Below are 25,774 nucleotides of genomic sequence, written 5' to 3'. Positions count from 1 at the left end.
AATAATGTGACTGCCTGGAGGTGGAATTATTTTGAGGGGAGTGAAAAATTCTTCACATAAGTAAAAGTACAGGAGTGCTGCAGCCTTCCTGAGCCGGGCACCAGCCCCGCTGCCAGCCTGCCGCCGTGGCACTGAGCTCTTAGCCAGGTTCTGCTTTGAGCTTTCCCTTCTTAGAGTCTTATAATGTTTCTTCCACTTCGGAGGTTTTTCCACTGTTCCCAGCATCTAGGTTTGTTCCTTCAGGCTCCCCTTCTTTGGAGGGGCAATGGCATTGTCCCAGCTCCTGGCAACTCATTTCTAGAGCATTTTTCTTGAGGTCCTGAGCCCCAGGCCTGCCCCAGGAGCCACTCAGCCATGTTAATTCCCAGTATCCTTTAGACAACAAATACTTCCTATCTTGTTCCACTCCTCTGATGCAAGCCACAGGAGAGGCTGGGCTCTGGTCCAGGGCCAACAGCTTTCTGACAAGCACAAGCAACACGGTAACAAATAACGAGGCTTCGGAGAGCCGCCTTTTCAATACGTAAAGGGGAGGTGAAGAGAGAAAACACGCATGTGAAACCTCTGCTAAAATCTTTCAGCACACGCTGTGGATCTGCTACAAAGGACATTTCAACATGAGCTTGTGGAAGCTGTATTGCTCGTGCATGCCAAGGTGGTTTACATGCACCTACAGTCTGGGAAATCCTTTAAGCCTTAGGTAAATACAGGCTAACAAAACTACTTTGCCTGGGACTTTAAAAGTGTTAGGTAAACTTCTTTGGGATTGAGAGACTCAGTTGTTTGAAATAAAATCCCTATTTCTGCTTCTCATTCTTAGCCCTCTTGGATCCCAAGCTGAGTTAGGTTTTATCCTCCTATGCAGATACGGCGAGAGCAGATTCAATATGTCATAGCAGCCTCAAACAGAAATCATGTCATAAGAAAGCTTTGCCCGTAACAGACAGGACGATGACTCTTGCCAGTTGGAGCTAAGGACTAGCTAACCCCTCTGTACCCCTGATCTGTAATCTACAATGTAGAGAAGGTGCTGCGGCTTTTTACTTCACTTAACATCTGTGCTCCTCGCTCCGAGGCAGCTGGTAAACAATGTGACCAAGAGAAAACGAAATCGGAAATTCTTTTCAGTAAACTGGAATGTGTGATTATGGCAGATGATAAACCTCCACTTCTTGGAAAAGGCAAAGACTCTTAGCTGGGATTTCCTTAGCATGACCCAGTTCAAAAAGCAAATGACACTTTGTAGAAACCACTGCAAAGCTAAAGTAGCAAATTTCTGGTCCTCAGTGCTGAGGGTGCTGGTGCTCGCTTTGGGAACCTACACTCTTCCCTTCAGTTCCCAGCATGGAAATCAACTCCAGTGGCAGACGCAAAACAGACTGTGAAGCTGTTCCTTTTGCCTTCTTTTAGCACTTCTTGTTGCATATGAACTCAGAAGATATGTGATATAAAATAGAATGGTTCCTTATTTGAAAATTTCTCATGAACTTACAATGGTTTTAGCCCACACAAGTCAAAACTGCATTCATTTAGGTTGCTTAGAAGTAATTTCTACTTTTCATGCCAGGTGGATTTATAAACGCACATAATCCTGTTAAATGTTGGCCATTTCATGTCTTTAATTCAACACCTAATTGTGTTTGAGTTAACTTAAAACGTAATCAATCTGTATTATAACAACACATCTGAGGCCAAGCTCTGAACCGAAATTGCCTGTATTTCACTGAGATGCTCTTTTAGCCCACAGCAATGCCACGTGCGTCGCTGTACAAGCACCAGTTTAAACATTGCTATGGTTTGAAGACTTTAGTGCTACTTCCCTCAAAAATATGGGCAGAACCTTCGTAGCATATGAAGCCAGAAGAGACTTGTGATCATCCCATCTGCCTGCTGCAGGACCTGGTGGTGACTGCCTTGACGTAGAGCTGATGTCCTGGAGCACGATCGTTTATGGGGGGTGGAGGAGAGCCTGGTGCACACAGCTGTACAAATAAGGGATTTAGCTGTTTTGGTTTCCAGTTTGCCAGTCAGTTTTGGTCAATAGAATTGAAAACTGCCTGCCTTTGCTGTCAAAATGTACAGCATATAAAAAAGGTTTCGGATCTGACTTGAAATTATATGTTATGACTGGGGGAGAATCTTTTTTTAAGAGTAAACCCACTTCATTTTAAAATGTAACTAAAATACAGAAAACAGAAATATCTGCTCCTCTGTGGTTTTCTGGCAACTCTCTCCTCTCCCTACCCCCTCAAATTCTTCCCTAAACTTTGTCCAGGTTATAGTGACTTAGTATATTCTTTTTCTCTTTAAATTGCAGAAGCAGCAGGAAACATTTAGGAAATGTGTGCTCGGTTTCAGTATACAAGTCAAAGAAACACAATTAAAAGTCAAAATACTACTCTTACAATCAAAGAAGGTGCCTGGGAAAAAAAACATCATCTTGACTCCCACTTGCCTAGATACAATGATGGGGTAAGTTGAGGACAATGTTTTGCTTCAAAACTGAATTTCCTGCTTTCAGTCAACCTACAGCTTCCCTCATTGGTTTGTTCACATCGAAATAATCATAGCCCAACGGCAGTACCACAAGCAACTTTGGTTGCCAAAGGCAACTTTATAGTGCAACAACATAAATATCCCCATGGGGATGTCCTCCTTTCACACATCGCACGGGACAGCCTAAACACGAGGTTCTAAATCCAGTTAGTTGTTGGAGCTATTAGGAGTAGCTAGAGTCCATCTGAGTGAACCCAAAAAGAAATTTTTAATTTTACTGTAGCATAAAACATCTATGCTGAATAGGAGGGAACACTGTATTTAAAAAAAAAAAAAAGGGAAAATACAAGGAATTTTTGCTGTCAGAAAGTAGTGCAATAGTTTGGTCATAGCAGTTGTTTAACTGTGCAGTTTGCAGAAGTTGTCAGGAGATAGATCTACAGCTGGACATGAACCTGACTGAGGGGGGGGCGGTGTGGGACACACACTCCAGGTGATGCAGTGTGGGAGCTGCCGTATGCTGCATGACTTCTCCTCCATCTCCTGCTAACTTAAAGGTTAATATCCTGCGCACTCGTCATAGGCTGTACGGCACTCCTCACTTCTGCCTAACTAACTTCTGTTAATTCACCAACACGTAACTTCTACTCAGCAGTCTCTGTCACCCTGTCCTATAGCAATACTATGTATGTAGCGCACAAACTGATGTCCTGCATTATTTCTTCTTAGGTGCTTCCCAATCCCTAGTACAGAGGAACTGCACAAGAACTGAACTGGTTTTGCATATGGCTGGTGATAGAAAAGTTATTGTGAAATCCCCTGTGCGCAATGTCTTTAGTTCTACCAACGCAAATGTGGCCAAACCTGATTTTGACAACTGGTAGATTGAGGCAGATCTAATAATCCCAAAACTCTAGAAGCAGAGATATAGAGGGGTCATTAACTGGCAGTGAAAGAAAATGAATGCTTCTATTTAAGCAGAGCTTATGCCATTTTTCTTTGAATAAGCTGCCTAAAGAACCAAGGTCACAAGCTGTTAAAAACAACTGTAGTTGTGACTTGTCAAGCATTCAAAAAGGAAACATATAGAAACTGTAGGCAAGAGCAGGTATCAGTGCAACAGCTGGGACTCCAGGACTGAAAATAACCTGTCTGTGAGATGAGTTTCCCTCAATCACTTATCAGCTGCTAAACAATAGCATTGCATATCTATCATAACTGTTAATGTATTCCTTAAAGATGGGGACTCTCTGGTCACCTGTGGGCTTTTAGTGGTGTACAGGGATGAGGTACTTTACTTTCAGCCACTTTTTAAATAAATAGTAACACTGCAGCTGCAATGTTAAACACACTAGGACTAAAAATTACTGATGTGTCTTGAATCTGGCTCCCTCCATTTATTTATTTTATCACAAATAGGATAAAAAGGGGAAGAAGTTCTCAATATGTAATCTTTTGATGCTCATCTTGATTGTAGAAGGAAGTGATAGGGACAGCAGATTTGAAGGTGTGAGGTACCGCCAGATGCATCTTGTTACATGGGCTGCTTTTAGACATTTGGATTTCTTTTCTTTTAGTCTGATAACCGGAGCTGTATGGAAGCAACTCGTACTCCCAGCACCTTGCTTCCCCTTCCCCCCAGCATCTTCCAGTTGCTGCTGTAGCAGCTTCTTGCTGGGCAGTGGTGGCAGAGGCAATATTAGGGGTGAGACAGTGGAGAAAACTGGACTGTTATTTAGCATCCCCTTGCCTTGCTTTGTGGAGAGTACAGGTATGTATTCCGCAAAACAGGAGGTTTTGATTTGCAAAATCAGAAGCTTCTTGCCAGAGAACTGTCTAAAGGGCAAACCAGAGGGCAGCCAGCAGCAAAACTATTTTCTAGCTTCAAAGGTGTTCCTTTCAAAGGCCAGTTTGAATCCTTGAAGTATTAAAGCTGTGAAAACAAATCAAGAGAAGAATGGAATGAAATTGTTCTTACCAAAATAGCAAGCCAGATTCATATGCTTAGAAAGAAAATTAACCAGAGCCGTGCAGAAGTTGCACTTCACCCTGCTCTGTGGTGTCGAGTGAGCCAGCACAGCTTGGGAAGTGCCGAATTATGGCACTCGGAGGGTGGTTGCTGCCAGGGGGCTCTACGGGAACTGGGGAAGGGGCATAAGACTTCCCTTTAGTGGAGAAGATAGAGATGCTGCTGTGGCCAATGGTGCTGTGGTGTGATGTAGCTGTATAAGCCATATGGAGTAGCTGTGGTACCTTTTTGTTCAAACACTTTCAGCAAAGCCATAATTTGGTTTATGCTGGAAAGAATTGATTTCTTTTCGTGTTTGTTGGTTTTTTTTTTTATCTTTGGAATTTAAGCTTTTTGACTTCTTACACGGGCATGCTTTCCCCAGCTATCATGAGTAGCTAGCTTTGCTCCCTCCAACCCCATGCAATCTGTGAGAACCCTGTATTTATGAAAAATACTGAGTGAATGGTCCTGATCCCTAGGGACGGTTGGACTCGATGATCTCTAAGGTCTTTTCCAACCTAGAAATCTATGAATCTATGAATCTATGAATGAAATGGGGTAGGGGAAGGCAAGTATACAGATATCTGTATTATTCTGTCAGCATTTCTCACTCTTGACCTGAAGGACCATGCAACAGGCTGAGAAAATTAATCCAGTACCAAAAGCTAGCTTGCTTGAAAAATCTACAGACTTTTCCAAACATTTCTTTCTCTCCCTGACACTTCCTTGCAGCTTACTTACACTTACTTGCAGCTCCTGCTATGAGAAATTTACATCAAAACCTCAAGAAACCACTTAATGCTGTTTAAAACATAATGCTTTAGATGAATTATTTCTAAATGCGCCTTTGTGTTTTAAAGTATTTCAAATCTGGTTAATTAGCTGGGTTGGTTTTACATTACACATGCTCATCATGACAATTCTGCTGAAAAGCCGTCACCGAATGAAATCACGGTTACTTAATTCTCAATCATAGGGATGACGTTGATTCACATTTATGCGTAACTCCTCCGAACACATGGGATTTTTAGCACTTCAAAGCCAGCTGTCTGACAGCGAGGAATGATTATTAACTGCCCCCGTTCTCAGATGGAAAGCTGTTAATTACTATGATACGCTCTTAAACTGAAAATACCAACTCCTTAGTCCTAGACAGGTCCTAGGTGAACAGCCAGTTGACACCTCTGCTGAGAGAACCATCAATGTAACAAACATTTTAATCTCCTTTGAACCTCTCAGCAGAAGAAAGGTGTTGCTGTCCTCACTTCAAAGGCACTTGCCAACAACCATCGGAACTCGCCATGGAGCTGAGATGGACGGAGAGGGCGGACAACCTTTCCTGCGTAGCGGTGTCCTGTCCCGAAGCACACCAGCACTATGCCATGCACAGCCCGACCTCCTTCTAGTGCCAGCAAGGTCCGCCCCTTACATTTGTGTTTTCTGCCGGTGAAATTCAGCTTCCCTGGAGTGACCCCTGGTTAACAGCGGTCACAGTTATCAAGCTGGGAAGAAATCGTAGAGAAATCCAGATCAAGCTGGCAGCCCAAATAGTCTTGAAAGCCTTGATAGGGAATAACTCTTGTCTCATTCTGTTAAAATTAAAGTGATGGTGATGGGAGTGCTCAGCTTTGCTCAATGTTTTAAATATTTTTAACAGGAAAAAACTGTAGAAGTGCAGGAGTCTAGTTGAGGAGGATAATAATGATCTATAACTAACAATGGCTGCTTTTGGTCTCTCAACTTTCACAGTCGAAGCAAGAAAAACTCTTCAAGGGAATTCTTCCTTGTGATCCTTTTCTCCAGTTCAATATTTCTTTGTTTTATACATATACATATAAAACTAAAATAATGAACTGTCATTGTTAATATAAGAACTTGTGCTGTGTATTCTCGTATGAATGTAGCAACTGGCTATTAGTTCTCAGAAAATGTAGTAGCCACTCAACCAGCAGCCCAAAAGGGGTAATTTGAAAGGAATTTTTTAACTCAGCTATAATCACAGAAGTGTTGGAGTTGGAAGGGACTTCGATGTGGTCACCTGTCATCCTTCACACCATACACAGACCACTCACTTCAGTGATGCCTCACAGTTTTTCCTTTTTGCAGTTCACATCTACTACTTTTTTCCCCGCCCCTGTTTACTAATGAGACTGGTTTAGTCCTTTTACTCCCTGGGACAGCTAAATTTACCGGAACTCCTCAGCAGGAAGTTCAGTCCCCTTTGGTGTCTAGCCAGGAACTGAACAGGGTATTTAGATACGTATCTGAATCTCTTGAATATGCAAATGCAGTTTGAAATATCTGTCTTCTAGAATGCTGCTGGCTGCTTTTCAGGGCAGATCATAAATGCTGTAAGAACTAGTACCTGCATTAGGCTCAGAGAGAGCCTAAGCATAAATCCCTCTCCTTTCCAACCTCATCCTGAATTATGTCCATTGCTCCTCGCCTTTGCCTAATGGTTCCCCAGGCAACTTCCTTGTTACCTGACACTAAACCAGTGATACAGTATTCTCCATACTGTACCTTACTATCTCCTACTTCTATTTTTAATCACTTGTGCGAAGACAGAAAAAAGAAAGAAGTAGCTGGGCAAAAATTCCTAATCCCTAGAGTACCACTCAGATTTCTGTTCAACCTTTCACGGGAAGCTGCATCAGTTGATCTCCTTTTCGCTTCTCAGATGCCTATCTCTCACACCATGAAAACGGCAACCTTCGATTTATAAACTCTTTTGAAAAGTGCTATCTATCTTGGGTTTTTTAATGGTCTTCTGAGAAGAGCGTGTTTTCAGAGCACAGCAGAATTGCTGTATCCTCCTTATGTTGAATGCTGTAGATGACACTTTCATGTATTTTGGCTTTTAGACTTTAACAAGTTTTAAGATGAGACGAGATCATTTTGATCATCTCATCTGACTGCTGTAAAATCTGTCTCTTCCAGCCAAACAAACCCGCCAGTAAATACAATGTGTATTCTCTAATATATTCCAAAAAGTAATGAAAAAGCCAAATGGCATTGAGACAGTTTCCGTTTTATAAACTGGCACAAAATTTACATAAAACCAAACCCGTTTTTTGTAGTTGAAATGTTGATGCTCCATTTATCCTTTCTTGTAGTTGAAATGTTGATGCTCCAATCTTTATCCTTCATTCAACCTCTCCATCAATAGAAAAAGTGACAAAGTTTGAAGGAACCGCTACTTTACGCAGTCTTTTTTTACAAAAGAAAACGAGCCCTTCTGTTCTAGCTGAAATAAAATGCGGTTGAGTTTCAGCAACTCCATGTATGAGAACTAGGATCTCTATGAAATATTTTGGTACTTTTCAATAAGGAAGAAGAAACTATAAGCAGGCTAAATCATCATGAAACTTTACGTATTTTTAAAAAATGTTTGTTCAAGTAGCGGCTTGAGCTACTTCGGTGAATGCCTGCAGCCCCAAGCATGCTGCAAGGCGCTGGCTTTAAAAGTCACCGTTCCTTGGCTCGGAGGAGGCTCCCCGAGATAAGAGATCACAAGTTTCTTTAGAAAAAGCCACAGCTCGAGCCTGCTGCACGGGTCGCGTCCGCAGGACTGAACTGGTGCCCCGCAGACGATGACACTGGGCGCAGCCCTGCGGCCTCGCTCACCCTCACGGTATGTGCCCCCCGACGAGCCCGGGCCAGGAGGAAGAGGCTGGACGGGGCTCCTGGAGCCCATCTGCAGTTTCTTTCTTGCCAAATAAATGGCAGAGAGACCACACAGATTGACCAGGGGGCTACAGCTGCTGCCGCAGCGCAAGGCTCTCCCTCCGGCAGGGGCCGGTGGCTCCCGGTTCCGGCGCGCACGGCCGCAGGTGCTCCGGGTCCCGCCCGTGCGGATGGAGCTGCCGGCACAGTGTCCGCTTCTACACGCTGGTGGCCGACACGGCTGGCAAACACGGGCCACCCGTCCCCTGCCAAGCTCGGGGAGCGGCCCGGCCCCCTCCGGCCCCGGCCCGGCCGTGGTGCCCGGACAGGGCGGGCTGCTTCGCCCCCCGCTCGGGCTCCTCCGTCCGCGGGGCTGGACGCACCGCGCCGCTCGCCGCAGCCCTCAGCCACCCCGAGGAGCCGCGGCGAGCAGTACGCGGCAGCCGGAGCGGGGCTGGCCCGCGGGAAGGGCGCCAGCAGCCGCAGCCCCCCGCCGCCCACCCGCTCGGGGCCCCGGGCGGAGCGGGCCCGGCGCCGGCGGCCCGGCCAATGAGCGGGGGCCGGGGGCCGGCCCGGCCGCGCTATAAGAGCCGCGGCGGTGGGGCGGCGGCAGTCCCCGGGCCAGGCCGTCGGGCGGGAGCCGCGTTTCGTGTCAGCGGGAAGGGCCGTGCGGTGCGACCATGTGCGGTGAGTGGCGGGGCCGCGGGCGCTGCCGGCCGTCAGCGCTTCGCCCCCCGGGCGGGACGGGGCTGGAGGCCTCCGCCGGCCGCGGCGAGGGTCGCTGGTAGGAGCGAGGTGCCCGCGGGCAAACGGGGCTGTGCCCGGGTCCGCCCGCCTCTTTGCCGGGGTGCGGGGCGAGAGCTGCTTTGTCCTTGAGCTGCGGGGCGCGGGGCCGCCCCGCCGTGACAGCGAGTCCCGGCGCTGCGGGCTCGTTCGGGGCTGGCTCCGCTGCATCCATTTTGTGGAGTGGGAAGGGGGAACGATCGGCTCTCGCGGTGATGGCAGGTAAAGGTAAAGCTCCTCCGTTCTCCCCCTCCTTCCAAGGAAAGGAGATGGCCTTTTAGTTCGCCGCAGCCTCGATTCTTCGTGTCCTCCGTGTCCAGCGGCTTGTCCCGGGGTCTGGGGTTCGGAGAAGGTCCCGTTCCCAGCGCCCGGCTGCTCGGGGCTATCTTGGCTCGTTACGAACCTTTGCTCCTGGCCCGGGTGCCTCAGAGCATCGCTGCTCTTTGGCTGATGCACAGGCGCCTTGATGCGCTTGGCTCTGGCGTTCCTCATCCAGGATTAGGGATTAGTTGTGACTCGCTTCCCAGCTGCGATAGGAAGAGTTTGTGGTTTTCAAACAAAGGCTGTGAAGGAGCTTAATTATTAGCTGATGTGAGTTTATTCACCTTCCTTTATCTAATGAAGATGAGACAATGAAGATAACACCTATGTCGTGTATACAGTTGCTTCGGTATGCTTTGGATCAGATTAAAATCAAGTGTGGCTTCAGAAGCTGGTAATGCAATGTACTTTAGTTATGGAGGAAATTTTAGTGAAACTTACCTATCCCTTCGCTGAAACCGCCTCTTAGGTCTGGAGGAATACTTTTGTTGAAAGTAGAAAAATTTGCGCTTGTACTTCTTAACCGTCGTGAACAAAACCTCTTTTGTGAGACACAGACTGAAAGTAAGTTGAATTACTGCTTCCAAAAATGTACTTTCTGAGCTAGATATCTTTTCCCTTCCTCCACATCTTCATTTGTAACGTCAGAAAGAGCAAGGAGTCAAGCAAGCATCTTTCACTTGAATGGAAACACGAGGTGATATTGTTTGAGCTCCTACGTGACTCGGTCGATATCAATGAAATGAACTCGTTGTCTTCTAAACAAAACCCCTGCGGGTGAGAGACTTGGCTCAGTGCCTAAGCAAACCAAGGGTACTGGTGGCAAGCACTAAGTAGTGAGACATGTAATGGTAAGATCAAAAATTTAGCATATTTGGGCTGTATATTGATTGGGAAATGAGGGTGTTAACAGTGTTAAATGAGTTTGGTCAAACATCAAGTCTGGGGTGGAGTAACTGACTCAGTGTGAAATGGCAAAGAGAGCAGCAGTTCATGAAGTGCCGTGAGAGTAGTGTAGTGCTAGTTTTCTTCCTGTCGAGATTTGGAGACCTTTTACGTGACACTTCTTATCATGAAAGAGGTCCCATATCTTCCTTGCTATGCTGATCTGCTCTAGGAAGTGCAGGAGTTCTTGAGGTTGCCACCAACAGTTCCTAAATTACTTTTTCTTGTTGTTTATATTTTGCATATCTTTCCAGGTTTAAGTGTTGAAATATATCCTGTTATGTTTTCACTGACTTCAGGTAGCACATGAAGATTTAAACCCGTTGTTTTCTGTTTTGAAAATACATAGGTCATTAAATGCTGCTATAAACATGCTCTTTAGGAAACAAAGTTGAGATGTTATCTCATACATGTAAGAAGTATGCAGGGTTTTAAACCAGGTAAGATGCTCTTAAACTGATGATCTACCTGTTTTAAATGAAAATTAGTTTCTTCAGGAAATGAAGCTGAGAATGGGACTTTCTCAAAGCTGGGTTTCAGGCATCAACAATGTGCTTACCCCAGTAGAGGTATCCTTTTACTTTAAAAAACCCAAACATTAATTTTGTTCAAACTTCAAATATAGGCTGCCCCGTTCTTGATTTTGGTCAAGTCTTGCAATTGCAACAGGACTTGTGGATTTTTTCCTACCAAAAAATACTCAGTGAACTTTTCTTCTTCTTGATCCTCTGCTTACAATCCTGAAAGGGAAAGAGGAAGCTCTAAAGTCTTGATATGCATGTAAAGGGAGAGCCCTGCTTTCGGAGTCTGTACCTGACTGAAGCTGGTTTTAGTAACATTTTAACAATTTTGTTTCTGTTTTGAGTATCTGATTGTAAAGGTAAGCCATACATGATTGACCTTGTTGATGCTTCTCTGCAAACTCTGTAATTATGGAAAGTTATAAACTAGATTTGGCATTCAGGTCAAGAGACCAAGGCCCTAGTAAAACACTTCTGAAATGCTTTCATGGATTCTAGGTTTATATGCATGACTTAAGAGAAGGATTTCCTTGCTTATGTTGTGCTGACAAACATGGCCTTACTTGGTACATATCACTTTAGTATTGCATTGGCTTAGAAAGTACTTGAGTCTTCACTGGGGAGGAGAGATGCAAGCTCTGGAAATGGCATCTAATAGCTTGGGGAGGCCGTTATAAAGTTACTTGTGAGTATCACAAAACTCTTATCATGAGTATGGTTCAACTAAGATTTAGTCATGCTGGTTTCCTTCCAGAAGGAATTGAGCTACAAGAAGTCTTTATCAAAAGTTGTTTCTACATGAGTTGAGCAATGCGCTTTAAATCTAGCCAAAATGATGACTGAGTAAGGAAGAAAATAGGAAGCGGGTAAATCATGTAACAGAAAAGTACTAGAGAAACGGTGTTGAGAGCTAGATTTATTTCTTTGACTGAAAGAGTCTATAATATATTCCTTGAGAAGTCAGGCTGCAGCTATTGCTTTCATTGTAAATGGCCTCTGGTGACTTCTGTGTCTTCTAATTCGTGTGTGTGGAAGCACAGCTACAGTTCCCTGGAAACAAGGATCTTTTTAACAATTGCAGCACACTGGTAGCATTGTAAGGACAGTCCCGAAGGAAAGTTTTTCCTGGAGCTCTGTGTAGTCAAAGATGCCACATGGAACATACAAAGCCGATGCATCTTAAATACATTGTGAAATCTGGCCTAGAAAGTAGAGCTGGATCTGAAGTGAGGTGTGTAGCAATGTTTTGGAATGATGTTGAGAAATTTGTATTGAAGAAATTGAAGAATGCTGCTCTTGAGGTTCGTGGTTAGTGCCAGAGAACGGTAAATATCTGTCTGGAAAAACAATCAACAAGCTCTCAGTCTGAAGTGACTGTATATAACCGGAGGCATTATTTTTCCAACTGTCCATGAAGAACAGTATTTAGCTGTTCAAATTCCCAAATACCTCTTTAAATGTAACTATTGTCTTAATATCTCCGTTAATGTTGGACGCTCTAGAAATAAGTAGGCTGGACTCCTCATAAATCTCACATCTGTAGCAGAAAAGCATTTTCCACCCTTTAATCCTTCCAAGATAAATTCGGAGACCAATGTAATAGTCCCTTAGTCTCACTGCAAATGGACAGTATTAATGGCTTAAAACCATTAAACCGAATTCACAACAATATTTATAAGGGAGATTTATTGGTGTATCGTTATAACAGCTTCTTCACTACAGCCCTTTACAGTTCAGAAGCCTTAATTGAAGGGGAAGAGGGTGTTAAATTTCAAACAAAGGCTTTCTCTATTTTACAGACTTGCTAGTCTGAACGGCTTATCTCTTGAGCTCTTAAAGGCTGGTTTTTGCTAACTGTAGCCTCCAGTCCTGACTTGTTGAACGGAGAAATGGCTGAAACTGTGAAATGAGACGTTTCTGTTTTATTGGGGTACAGATTTGCAAGAGTTAATAGAAAGGCCTAATCTAGCCTTATAAATGCAGAAGTCCCAGGAAGAGCAGTAGGCAGAGAGAAGGAACGGTAGTATTGTCCTTTGCAGATGACCATCTTATTACACCTTTTCTAAAGATAAAACAACATCCTCCAAACTCCTTTTAATGGAAACATGTTTGTGTACTTTTGCCTTCAAAAAAAAAAAAAAAAAAATTGTGCGGAGGGGGAGAACCAACTCCAAAACTAAAAAAACGCTTCTTGGTTGATGACTGATCTATTCAAAAGAGGAATCAGGCTTGCTCTGTTTGCCGAGTAGGCAAGGAGTGAGTCCGTGTCTCTCCTGTGATGCCTCTGTTAAGAGTTGACCTGAGTAACACCGGGCAAGCAGATGGATCTTGTGTCTCTGTTGAGTTGGGTTTGGCAGGCAGCATTGTGTTGAGGCAGCGCAAAGGGTGAATGCTTTTTTTTTTTTGGGGGGTGACCCTGTTTTGATTTCTTCGGTTTCTTTCCTTTGTTGTCCTATCCTTTTGACTTCTGCCCTTTCTTTATGTTTTCTTTTCTATTCTTCCTGCTGAAGTGACTGCTGTATACAGGATTAAGCTGGAGCCTTTCAGAAATAGATGTTGTACCTAGTACCTACCCGTGGGTATTTAAGGCCATGACTTTGATTACAAAAGTCTCCTTGTGTTAGTACTGGTGAATATATTGCTTCTTTGAATGTCTAGTTTTAGATCTGGGTATGAAGTAGATCACAATGTTCCCATTTTCAGCTGCGGTTTTCATGAAAAGTAGAATTTTTTTAAGCTCTCAACTGTTAACTCTTGGTGGGTAACATGAGGAAAGCAAAACTGGCCTGGAAAGCGTGTGTGTTTGCATGGTGAAAATGAGGGTGCTGATTCCTTTACTGTGTTGGAACTCTTTCCATTTAAAAATCCAGTAGGAAGAATTGTACTAAATGGGAGGTGGGATCCCCCTAGGACCTCTCTGGTGCTAGTTTTAACAGGTTGTAAATTGAGTCTGAGGGAATACAACTCTAATAAATCTTTGCTTCTTTTTTTCCCCCTTCCCTTTTTCTGTTTCAACAGGAATTTTTGCTTATCTAAACTACAGAGTGCCTCGGACTCGGAAGGAAATATTTGAAACTTTAATAAAAGGATTGCAGAGACTGGAATACAGAGGATATGACTCTGCAGGTATATAAACTAACTCAACAAATTAATTTTAGTGACCAGTAGCTGGTGCTTTCAACTTCTGTGTGTTGATTTCTTTTTTTCTCTTTTGTCCTGCAGATTGAAAACTCAGAACTAATTACCTTGATTATTGGGTTTTCTTCTTCAGCTTTTCTTAGGACTTTAAATTGAGTGTTTAGCTCTGTAATCAAATGGTGGTTAAGGCTTAGTACACACAAAGTGAACAGAGTGTGAGGAAGATGACCTCCATACATGGTCATGTAGTTGTGCCTCAGCCTTTTTTTGTGCGTGTGAGTCCCAGTGAAGAGGGTTGAAGAAAATTGAACTACCTTTAAACTTGAGTTGGCTAATTTCATTGGCAAATACACTCTGTCATCAAGCAAAAATTGAGATGGCTCTGTATATTTTCATCTATGCAGCGGATATAGACTTTGTCTAGTTTGATTTGAACTTACAGGTCTAGCAACAGACTTCAGTATATCCCATTGAGGATAATTTTTTCAATAATTGTCACAGTTGTTCCGTTTGTATTCTCGGCCTTTTTTTCATCCGATCTATTTCGTACTTTAAATAACACTTATGGACTGTGTCCTGTACTGTAGGAGTGGCAATTGATGGAAATAATAATAAAGAAAAAGAAAGATTCATCAAACTGGTTAGAAAAGAGGAAAAGTAAAGGCTCTGGAAGAAGAATTGTACAGTAGGTGTCTTAAAAATTACCCATCTTGACCTCTCCACAGAAAGGCAGACCATGAAAATTGGTTGGTTGTACCAGAAATAACTTCATTGTGTAATCCAATGGCAGTTAAATTGTTTGTGCCCCTTAACTGCACTAAAAGCAAGTGATTTTAGGTGTAGTGCTGTAAAATTATCAGTCTGCTTTCCTCTTGTTTGGTTGCTTCTTTTCAAGACCTGGATAGCATTGCTGCTTTACTCTACTCGGATGATTTCTCTTGGTGGAGCTGAAACATCAGAACATGGACTTCTGCAGAATTTACGAGCATTTAAGCATCTGGCTGTCATCACAATCTGCTTTATGCAGTGCTTCCATCTGAAGAACTGAAGTTGTGTGTTCAATACGCTTACATTATAATTTGTAGTAATGTGGTTTGTTAACCTAGCTGTTAGTATTGGCTGAAAATGCTTGAGTCTTGGTAAATGAAGTTTAATTGCAGTGCTTGAACTGTCTGAATGTTAATGTGTAATGTTAAGAAAAACAATGATTTAAAAGAAAGCCAGAAGATAAATTTTAGGTTTTTTGCCTGTAGGAATTTACTTAGTGTTTTACTAGTTGTGTGTATGTGAGACTCAACTTTAAATATTCAGTAAACTGAATTTCTTATGTATAGAACAAGATGACCTGGATTCAAAAGCAGATTTTGAAACACATTTTGGAATTGCTCATACTCGCTGGGCGACCCATGGAGTACCAAGTGCAATAAACAGTCACCCTCAGAGATCAGATAAAGGGAACGGTATGTAATCTCTGCAGCACTCTGGAACTGTATGAATCTGAAATAGTTGAACCCACATAGTATGTATGTACTCTCTTTTTACTAGTCTTATGGCTTCTATTTTGTATACTAGGGCTAAGCTGTTGCTATTCTATCTAGATTAGACACTTTTACAATAAAATAGCCTCTTCTAAGGCTGAAGTAACACTGTGATTAATGAGATCTGTTTTCTGAAAACTGATGCAAGTTAGTCAAAGGACAAATTCTTGTTTTGAAAGGTGAGACTCTGAAAATGTAAGTGCATCAATATTGTATGAGCTGGAAAAGGGAGATTTCATGTTGGTTTTCACTTGAGATGGCTTGGTGCTATTCTACTGGGTGTAGTTTAGAACAGTCTTCATGATTTGGAGCAATCTTCATATGCCTTCAGAATTTGCAAGCTTCTGCTTTCGGTTGTCCATGTTGGGATAAACTGTAGGTCTGAAGGCTGTCGTAGGTGGTTTCTAGTGTACTTCTAAACTTTTTCCCCTCTAATTTTGTGTTATGAGTGGAATATCTTAATTTTCCATTACTGATGTGTATATATATATTTTTTCTTTTAGAATTTGTTGTTATCCATAATGGAATTATCACAAATTATAAGGACCTGAGAAAATTTCTGGTGAGTCTGTGGCAACTTGATTCTAAAACTAGAAAGTAAATGCTCCACCAACCACTGTCAGATCTTTCATGACTTTGTTGGAATCTGAAAGTTTCTTGATATTATCTGTAAAATAGTAGTGTGAAGGAGTCTGCCTAATAAAGACGTGGGAGCTGATGAAGTGCAGTATGTTCTTGTAATCCTAAATGCAGAGTACTTAGGAGTAGAGTAGCAGTTTTTGCTCAAATTGTTTGAGAGGGTGTGTGGAGTGGGCTCCCTCCTGCCTTTTGTTGCTTGACAGATGCTAAGCAAGTCTTACTACATGTCTTACTACAGTATTTCTAAAAGAGCAAGCTATGACAGGATAAGTCTTTATATTTTGGCTACATAGATATATACCCACTAGTCCAGTGTAGTGCTCCAAGCAGTCTGTCTTTCTGTGGAATTTCTGGTGGGAGATAGCTAAAAGTGTTTCTTTCCTGAGGATGAAAACATTTTTTACTCCTCTATATGATATTTCAGGAGAGCAAAGGCTATGAATTTGAATCTGAAACGGATACAGAAACGATCCCCAAATTGATCAAATACATGTATGACAACAGAGAGAGTGAGGACACCAGTTTTTCAGCCTTGGTAGAAAGAGTTATTCAACAGTTGGTAAGTGGGAATTTCCTTTTTTCCTGTACTACAGTATAAGCTATTTGTCGGGTTCCTTAGTACTGCATTTATGCATTTAGATCCTCTGCAGGAGTCCTTAGAAAGTGCTGCAAGTAACACTTTTTGGCCTCTAAAGAATGCTGAATAGACAAGAAATTAGATGAAAATTTTGGAAGCTTCAAAGGCTTTTCAATGGTAAATTTTTAGATTGCATTAGCAATGTGTTTTTTGTTTTGTTGGTGGTACTTTTTTTTTAAAGCAAAAGGTTATAGTTTTTTAACAAAGCAGCCTAATTAAAAGAAATTGTAGGAGCCTCTGGTGGTTGAAATCTCTCATAAATGGTAATATGCTCTAAAGGCCATTCTGATCATGTTAAAACACTGCTGTGATTCAAGTTTGTCTAATAGTATGCCTTGGCTCCCATGTTTGGAAATAAATCTAACAAGCTGTACTGATTCATGGCATAGCTGGTTCCCAAACTGTGAAGTGGGAATCTACCGTTACTTAGTACGTGAACGCTTAAAAACTTTGATGGATGCATTGCAAACTTGGAGAAAGCTTGCTTTGTTTCCTCCCCCAGTCTCCAGGCAGATGTTTTCCCTCCCCTTCCTGCAGTTTCTTATGCTCTTTTCACCTCCTCTTGGTCCTCTCTGAAGCAGCTCTGTCGGGTTCTCCCAGAGCAGGGCTGGAATATTCACGGAGTAAAGGTCTGTATGGGTCAAGAGGATGTAGTGGTGCAGCCACCTAGTTGAGGGGAAGGTTTGACTTCTGCTGACTGCAGGGCAAGGGCAAAGTAGTGTCAGACTGAAGTCCTGCCAGAGGAGTGAATGTTACCACCTCTCTTCTGTTCGCAAGGTTGGGGCAGCTTTCACTCCTGCTTTTGCAATTCTCCTCAAGTTCGCAAGCTGCGTTAATATGATTGTGTTCCTGGTTTTGTTCTTGCGTTGTGGATTTTTTTTTTTCTTTTGGTGAAAGGTTTTTTTGGAAATACATTAGTGAGAATTTACTGCTTAAACTAGAAGTGCTAACTCCAAAATTTTAGCTGAAAATGCATGATAAAATGCAGCTACATGCACATTCTTATGAAAAAAGTCTTGTTAAAAGTCAGTCTAACAGTCTTCGTGTTGATTACAAGTAACATCTCAGAGTTTTTCTTTAACCCTTGCATTAGCCTCTCTTTATAAATAAAAACAATACCTTCTAAGTGCTCACTTCCTAATCGCTCAGCTGTTGCAGTGCTACGTGCATGTTAGCTTGTTCTGCCCCATGACCAATTCCTTTAAAGGTGCAGTCTGCCCTCCAGGAAGAGAGTCCTGATAGTAGTAAAGAGCTTTCCTTCTCAGGAAGAGGGGCCCCAGTTTAATGAGATGCAACTAATTGAGATAAGTTGTTTAGGACTTTTTTTTTTCTCCTCTTGTGCATGGTTTCCAGGAAGGTGCTTTTGCATTGGTTTTCAAGAGCATCCATTACCCAGGTGAAGCTGTTGCTACCAGGTTAGTAAAAGTCCATTTTTACATAATTCATGGGTTTTTAGGTTAAAAATAAAGAAAACATCTTGTAAAAAAAAAAAAACAACCAAACAAAAAGATACTAGAATACTGATATTTAGTGTTTAATTAACCAAAACTCAGAAGGTAGATAGCTGCACTAGTGGAATCTTTGAAATGCAGCAAAACTCTGCTGAGCATTTCAACTCACTATTAAATATAACTTAATTTGAGCTGTACTGACTGCAGGTCACAGAATTTCCAGAGCCTTGTGTTGATTCTCTATAATCTTTAACTTGATTTTGTTTAATAAATTAGCTATGACTACTCACTTTTTGAGGATGCAAAGACAGTAGTGAAAAGTAATCAGATGATGTTTTCTTGCTTCATGCAAATACACTTTCGATTGGAGATTGTCCAGGTGGTGCACTCAGAGGAATATACCGCTGACAAACTCATTCCCATAGTCTGGCCTTTTATCTGTTACAGTAGATCTTCTGTTTCTAAAGTTATATTAAGGCTGTGCTAAGTGTCTCCTGTATCTAAAAACGGAGGGAAATTTTAATTTGTATTGAATAAAGACTGAGAGAATTATGTTCAAGTTGCCTAAAATGCCATCACACTAACAGGTTATACAAATAGCGTTTTAGAGCTGTCATAGCATTTATGAGGTTTTTTTTCTGTATAAATTCTCCTTTTATTTATGACTTGGAAAACAACTTTCAGGAAATGTAAAGATATTAAAGTAGCAAGTGGAGTAGCAGTGGAAATAAAGACTGTTTTATACTGCAACCAAAAAGCCCATTGCTTCTGTGGCCTAAAATAGGACTATATTAAAATTGTGAAGAAGCCAGCTGTACCATCACTCCAACTGGAGAATGTCTTCTGAAATGAGCTGTTCTATATATGGTTCAGTTTTGGCTTTTTAGGAGTGAGGGGGTTAAGAGAAGCTAAACTTGTAATCTGAGGTGTTGGGGGGTGAATTACTCATTTATTTTTGTGAGTTTTTTTAATCTCTTCAATATGACATATGACTCATAATTAAAAAAATGATCTTAATATTCCACAGTTTCAGAGGTGCAGTTGACATTTCTGAGTTTAAAACACTGAAAGGTGGAACACTATTTCAATAGTAAAGACTAGAGCTTATTGCTGGCTCACTTCAGAGGCAGAGTAAGCTATGTTTAAAAATTATATTCAAATTGGTGCCTGTGCTAAGCTGTTTTGTGATTACTGGAAGGAAAACAACTAGTTCATGTACATTTTCCTCTACCTGGGTGTAGCTCTTTGAGAAAGAATCACCAAGGCATGTGGCACTTACTCATATAATAATATTTAGAGAATCTTACAGAAACAAACCAAGTTTATATATTCCTGCCTTAGCGTTAGGGTTGAGGAGGATCTTCCTACTTAGGAAACTAGGTGGGATATTGTCTTTCAACGTCACAGATGTCCTTTGACTTCTTTGTATGCACCTGTCTCTTTATAAACTTGTGCGTTTTCCCTTTCTAGGAGAGGGAGTCCTTTGCTCATTGGAGTTAGAAGCAAGTACAAGCTCTCCACTGAACAGATTCCTGTTTTATATAGAACATGTAAGTTGATAAATCCAATTACGTTATTTTTAAGAACTAAAAATTACTGTTACTTTATGATTAGAAATTAGGTTAACTGGTCTGTACTAGAAAACTACCAGCTGATGCTCCAAATAGCTTCTTAGCTGAGGATATTCTGTTTTTATACTACTGAATGCTTAGTTCATGTAAAAGTCCCATCTTCCCAAAAGACTTGTGTAACTATGATACCTTGAACCTATATAGTCTGTAAGCTCTAACTTGAACAGATCTGATTTTGCATTTAAAGTGTCTCGTTTCTTTTATAGGCAACATTGAGAATGTGAAGAACATATGCAATTCACGAATGAAAAGACTGGACAGCTCTACATGCCTTCATGCTGTTGGGGATAAAGCAGTAGAATTTTTCTTTGCTTCAGATGCAAGGTAGTAGAAGTACTTAAACACTTATCAAAATACTGGTTTTGTTTAGAAGTGAGGTAGTTCTGGAAATCTTACACTGTCTTGCGGCTGTACAATTGTTTTCTGATAGGATAGCTTCTAATCCAGGTAACTTCATAAAGCCCACAGGCTAAGGTACTTGAAGAACGTGGAGGCTTGACACCAGCATTTGAACTGTAAATATCTGCCAGTTACTAACTTCTGTGTAAAATAAAGCCAGTGTAGAAAGGTAAGTTGGGTACAAATAGACATTATCAGCCGCGTGTTTGGACAGTCTATGTGTTAGTCTGGGTTTTATCACTTTAATCCAGCTATCAGAGAAGGAAATAGTGGTGTCCTCACAAACTTAGCAGGAACCTGGACATCAGGTATGCATTTATCTCTCTCAGAAGCAAGATCCTGGCCTTAGGGTCCATCAGAGACTCTGGAAGGCAAGACCAGATCAGTGGGAACTCGCTGATGCGAGATGCCGTGGTTCCTAAGCCTTCTGTTCTGGGCTCCTGTGAGAGTGCAGGAGGAGCAGCAGATGGAGCCATTTCCTTTAAGATGACTCTATCTGTAGTTGTGTCCAAAAGGAAGATAGAAGGGGGCCTGGAAGTGCGGTGTGGCATATTTAATTGCTTTGAGGAGTGCTAATATCAGCTCTCACTGACATGGCAGGTTTGTCTTGCTTCTCTTTTTCTGCAGTGCTATCATTGAGCACACCAACAGAGTAATTTTCTTAGAAGATGATGACATTGCAGCAGTAACTGATGGGAAGCTTTCAATTCACCGTCTCAAGCGTTCAGCTAGTGATGACCCATCCCGGGCCATCCAGACCTTGCAGATGGAATTGCAGCAAATCATGAAAGGTGAGTTGAAACATCTGTAAATAAGTATCATCAAAGATGGATAATTACTGTTTATGTAGTAGATAAGGCAGAAAACTGCTACTTTGTTGTGAAAATGACCTGATATTTAGGCTGTTTGTACTGGGAGGTGGCAATCCCAAGCTTTAAGACCAAGAGAAGATGGGTGGTATGGGACTCCACCCATTTTTAGCCTTGGAAAAGTCCTAGATACTCCTATTCATGTCAATATTGAGTGAAAATATAAATAATGTTAACATACTGTTGTAGTTGTTGGCAAACTTTGACTGTGAACTAAGAACTGAAGTGGAATAGAGAAGTTTCTTTAAAAAGGAATCCAGTACATTGTCAGTGTTGGGAAATGAAACCAACCTAATAGAGAGAACTACCAATCCCTTCTTTCTTCTTGCCTATTCCTAAGCTTTTGTTTAACCTAACAAAGGCAACTTAAATTAGCTTGCTACCACAGGTCATCTTAAAATTTGCCTCTCTGTAACTGTAAAAGACTCCAAATAATAAACCATGTACCTAACCATTGCCATTTATTATCTTTCTAAACAGGTAACTTCAGTGCATTCATGCAAAAGGAAATTTTTGAACAACCGGAATCAGTTGTCAATACGATGAGGGGGAGGGTGAATTTTGAAAGCAGCACAGGTAACTCAGAATAGGTGTTCAAGCTGCACTAAGCCTGCAAATTTTGAACATATTAACTAGAAGATAAGATACACCCTTGATATATACTTGCTTGTTTGTTTATAGTTCTGCTGGGGGGCCTGAAGGATCATCTGAAAGAAATCAGAAGATGCCGAAGATTGATCATTATTGGCTGTGGGACCAGTTACCACGCTGCAGTAGCTGTATGTTCAGCCTTAGCTGAAATGCATCTATAGCTCCTAGCTGCTGGGTTTTTAGACAGCAGCTCTTCACATGCTTGTTCTTCTGTGTCTCAGACTTCACCTTTCATTGAGGGATCTCGCCTTTTTACTTAGTTTTCCTTTGTGCCACATTCTTTATTAATGCTTCAATGCTGTTACCCACCATGCTAGAAATTAACTTTTTTCACTTTGGTTTTTAAAGCTCTGGGGAGCTGTAATTACAAATTTTTGTAATAAGAAACTGTTTAGATTATCTCTTGCTCTTAAGATGTCAAGACTTCTATGGGTGGCAATGTTAACAAATATTGTGTGCTGCTTGAATACAGACTCGACAAGTCTTGGAAGAATTAACTGAATTACCAGTGATGGTGGAACTTGCTAGTGACTTCCTGGACAGAAACACACCTGTATTCAGAGATGACGTGTGCTTTTTTATAAGTCAGTCAGGTGAGCTGCTTTTACTGTTTGTCTTCAGTGGAGTGAAAACTAGAGAAATACAAAAAGGCAATGATTTATTACTTTCTGCACGTTGCAAAGGAAGATGGAATGAAACTTTCTTTCAGACTTGATTCAAATATAGACGATGAGTGAGTGCTGAAAGATTGTTTTTGGTTGCGTTTTGCGTTGTGTAAGTGTGGATGCAGTTATTTAGAACACACGTGTGTAGAATTTCATGCTTTTCAGGAATCATTGCTGTCAACCTGAAGTCAAGATGTAAATGTTTTCCAGGTGAAACTGCAGATACGCTTATGGCCTTGAGGTATTGCAAGGAACGTCGTGCTCTAACAGTTGGCATCACGAATGCAGTCGGAAGCTCAATATCCAGGGAGACTGACTGTGGTGTACATATCAATGCAGGACCTGAGATAGGTGTGGCAAGCACAAAGGTAATTGCTGTTCAGTATTTGACTTTCATACTTCACCACTATGGAATCCAATTAAAATTTTAATTGTAGCGCTTCAAACTGAGATCATCCTAACTCACTGCAGACTTAGCTGCTAAATGTTTTTTTTGTCTGCAGGCTTATACCAGCCAATTTGTGTCTCTTGTCATGTTTGGCCTAATGATGTCTGAAGACAGAATTTCTTTGCAGAAAAGGAGACAGGAAATCATTAGTGGACTAAAATCATTGCCAGGTATATTGATATTTTGCGTTTGAGGAGGGACAGGGGATGTTGTTCAATGCGCAGTATAAAATACTACTTGGGGTTGTTTCTCTCTCATTTAAGTTTCACTCCCTCCCTCTTACTGAAAGGTAGACAATATAAGAAAAACAGACTTTTAGTTTCTGTACTAATTGTCAATTTTTACAAGTACGCTTCCAAGAAACTTGGCGGGAAGATCTGAATTTTCATGGATTGGGTTTTCTAATTGCAATAAGGTAGTTTTGTATGAGAAATATTACTTGATCTCCTAAATTGGTAATTTAAAATTTTTAAAGCCTTTCACTTTAAATCAGAATAGACAAAAGGAAACTAATTCAAGGTGACTTTAAAACGGATGTTCACAGCTTCCTTTAGAAATACAAATGGGATGTATGAGCATTGCTTAAACCAATAGTTGCTTTAAATTTGTTACTGTAAATAAGGCTGCAGAAAACATCCTTAAGCCTCAGTCAAAGATGCAAAGTTAAGGCTGAATTATGTTTAAGCATATTTGTTCTAACAGATCATTAGAACATTCTACTACAAGCGAACTATTTTTTCCAATTAATAAAAGTTTTTTTATACGTGCTTTTTATGTGCCCTAATAGAGATGATTAAAGAAGTCTTGTCTTTGGATGAGAAGATACATGATTTGGCTCTTGAACTGTACAAACAAAGATCACTGCTGGTTATGGGTCGTGGATATAATTATGCCACTTGTCTGGAAGGAGCTCTGGTAGGAACCTCTCAGTATTGTTGGATGTTATTTAAAATGAGCCTTGTGACTTCTGCAACATAGTTTATTTCTAATATTTCATTGCAACTTAATTCTGCTGCAGTAAAACTGCTGTCTATAACTGAGAGCATTTAGTCCTGTTGAACACATACATAAGGTGAACCTGAGTATGATATCAGTTTCTTTTTTCTTTTACATAAGTGCAGTGTTTAAAGAGTGACTTAAAATGCCAACTATGTGAAAAACATCAGAAGAAAACAATGTGCTGATGTTCAGATGAGATGCTTATGCAGGAAACTTATAAATTATGTTATGAATGTTCTGATCGAATGGATGCATATCCATCTCTCATAGAAGTTGAAGTGTTAGAGGTAGACTGCATTAGCCAAGGATGTGCTGGCTGTTCGGTGCTTAAATTTCCTGTTGATTACTCCATTTATTTATCTGCAAAGGCATGTGTATGGGCAAAATCTGCTGCTGCCAGCAGCCTGCTAGAAATCCCAGCAGACAAGCTTGTCTGTTTTCACTATTAACTGGTCTTTGAAAATACCAACTTGGTACTGTATGTCTGCATTGAAGTGGCAGATGTACAGCCTTGGTGTTTTGGTTCTTGTGGATTTTATTTCTCATCTGATTTACTAGTAACTTGATGGCATTTGCTTTTTTTTAGAAAATAAAAGAAATCACCTACATGCACTCTGAAGGTATCCTGGCTGGTGAGCTGAAACATGGGCCGTTAGCCCTAATAGATAAACAAATGCCTGTTATCATGGTGATAATGAAGGATCCTTGTTTCACCAAGTGCCAGAATGCTCTGCAACAGGTCACTGCTCGACAGGTAAACTGTGTGTCATAGGGAAAGAGATTGTGCATGTTGTATTGCTGCTGATTGTGCCTCAGAAAAAGGGCATATTGGTGTGGGTTTTTTTAATTATTAAGTTATAAATAAGATGCTATATCTGCATTATAGGTTGTCATTACAGGTTAACACCAGTAGTGAAAACTGGTTGTGTTTGGGTGGTTTCACATTCAAGTCTCACAAAACAGTGAATGACAAAAGTCATCATGCAAGATTGATGTTGCCATTGTAAGATACTGAGCTCTTTCAGACATACTGCAGGCACACTGTGAACCAATATTTCAAAGCAGTTCGAGGCCAGCTCATCACTTAACACTGAAAAATTTTATTTTCAGGGTCGTCCAATCATTCTGTGTTCTAAAGAAGAACCAGAAAGCTCAAAATTTGCTACAAAACCATTGAGCTGCCTCATACGTTGACTGCCTTCAAGGAGTCTGAGTGGTTATTCCTCTCCATTGCTTTCGTTCCACCTGGCTGTTCTCAGAGGGATATGATGTAAGTGCTTTCTATATTTAGCACTCCAGTTAGTGCAGTTTTGAACTTCCTCCTACTAGTGTAAAGTGGAGACCCAGTTATATGGCATATCTAACAAAGAACTATGATGGTAGTTATGAGCTTATAGTGACTGTGGTATTGAGGTGCATTTCAGTGCCAATTCTTCAGCTTTATATTTTTTTAATTGATACTTTCTAAAAAAAAAAATTCTGAAGATATTTCCTTAGTCTGATTGGTTAAGAGTGCAGATAGGCTTTTTCAGATAACTAAATCTTAAAATAGGATATTGCATTTTAACTTAAAATATTTCAGTGCTTCGTACAGCTTAGTTTGTGAAGCTGGCTAGGTGTGCCAGTTTGATAATGATGACTGTGTTGGAAAGGACCCTGTGCAAAACTAATAGGTATTTTGTTAGGAGAGTTTAGGAACAAGGATGAATTCATCAGTGAGTCATTATCTGCAGTCTATAGTCTCTTGTGTGTGTCAATGTGTCTAGAATAAAGCAGAACGCATTAGGAAGTCTAAAAAAAAGCATGCTAAATGACTGTCAAATGTAGAATGTCAGAATTACTCCTGTCATATACGTGAAGTCTGTCCTCTTCAGTCTAGGTGGACTTTCCAAGAAATTTGGCCAAGTCTGTTACTTGTCGAATAACAACCAAGAAACAGCTGATGTTTTTGTCACCAGACCTCTGA

General features: G+C 41.2%; 1 protein-coding gene across 1 annotated transcript; it reads left to right on the top strand.

The window, feature by feature from the left end:
• The first annotated feature begins 11,984 nt into the window (after positions 1 to 11,984).
• GFPT2 (glutamine--fructose-6-phosphate transaminase 2) lies at positions 11,985 to 25,774 on the top strand. The gene is given in 23 exon segments (XM_086621815.1): positions 11,985 to 12,051; positions 13,762 to 13,869; positions 14,469 to 14,522; positions 14,525 to 14,566; positions 15,216 to 15,341; positions 15,923 to 15,981; positions 16,483 to 16,617; positions 18,049 to 18,110; positions 19,617 to 19,696; positions 19,984 to 20,101; positions 20,804 to 20,967; positions 21,526 to 21,621; positions 21,727 to 21,824; positions 22,169 to 22,289; positions 22,572 to 22,729; positions 22,865 to 22,979; positions 23,597 to 23,724; positions 24,395 to 24,562; positions 24,919 to 24,967; positions 24,970 to 24,996; positions 24,999 to 25,034; positions 25,037 to 25,078; positions 25,683 to 25,774. Coding segments are annotated over 23 exon segments (2,145 nt in total).

Source organism: Tauraco erythrolophus, chromosome 16 (assembly GCF_009769465.1).
Source record: "Tauraco erythrolophus isolate bTauEry1 chromosome 16, bTauEry1.pri, whole genome shotgun sequence".
Classification (NCBI taxonomy): Eukaryota; Metazoa; Chordata; class Aves; order Musophagiformes; family Musophagidae; genus Tauraco; species Tauraco erythrolophus.
Note: the sequence above shows the minus strand (reverse complement) of the source record. Positions and strands in the feature narration are given on the sequence as shown.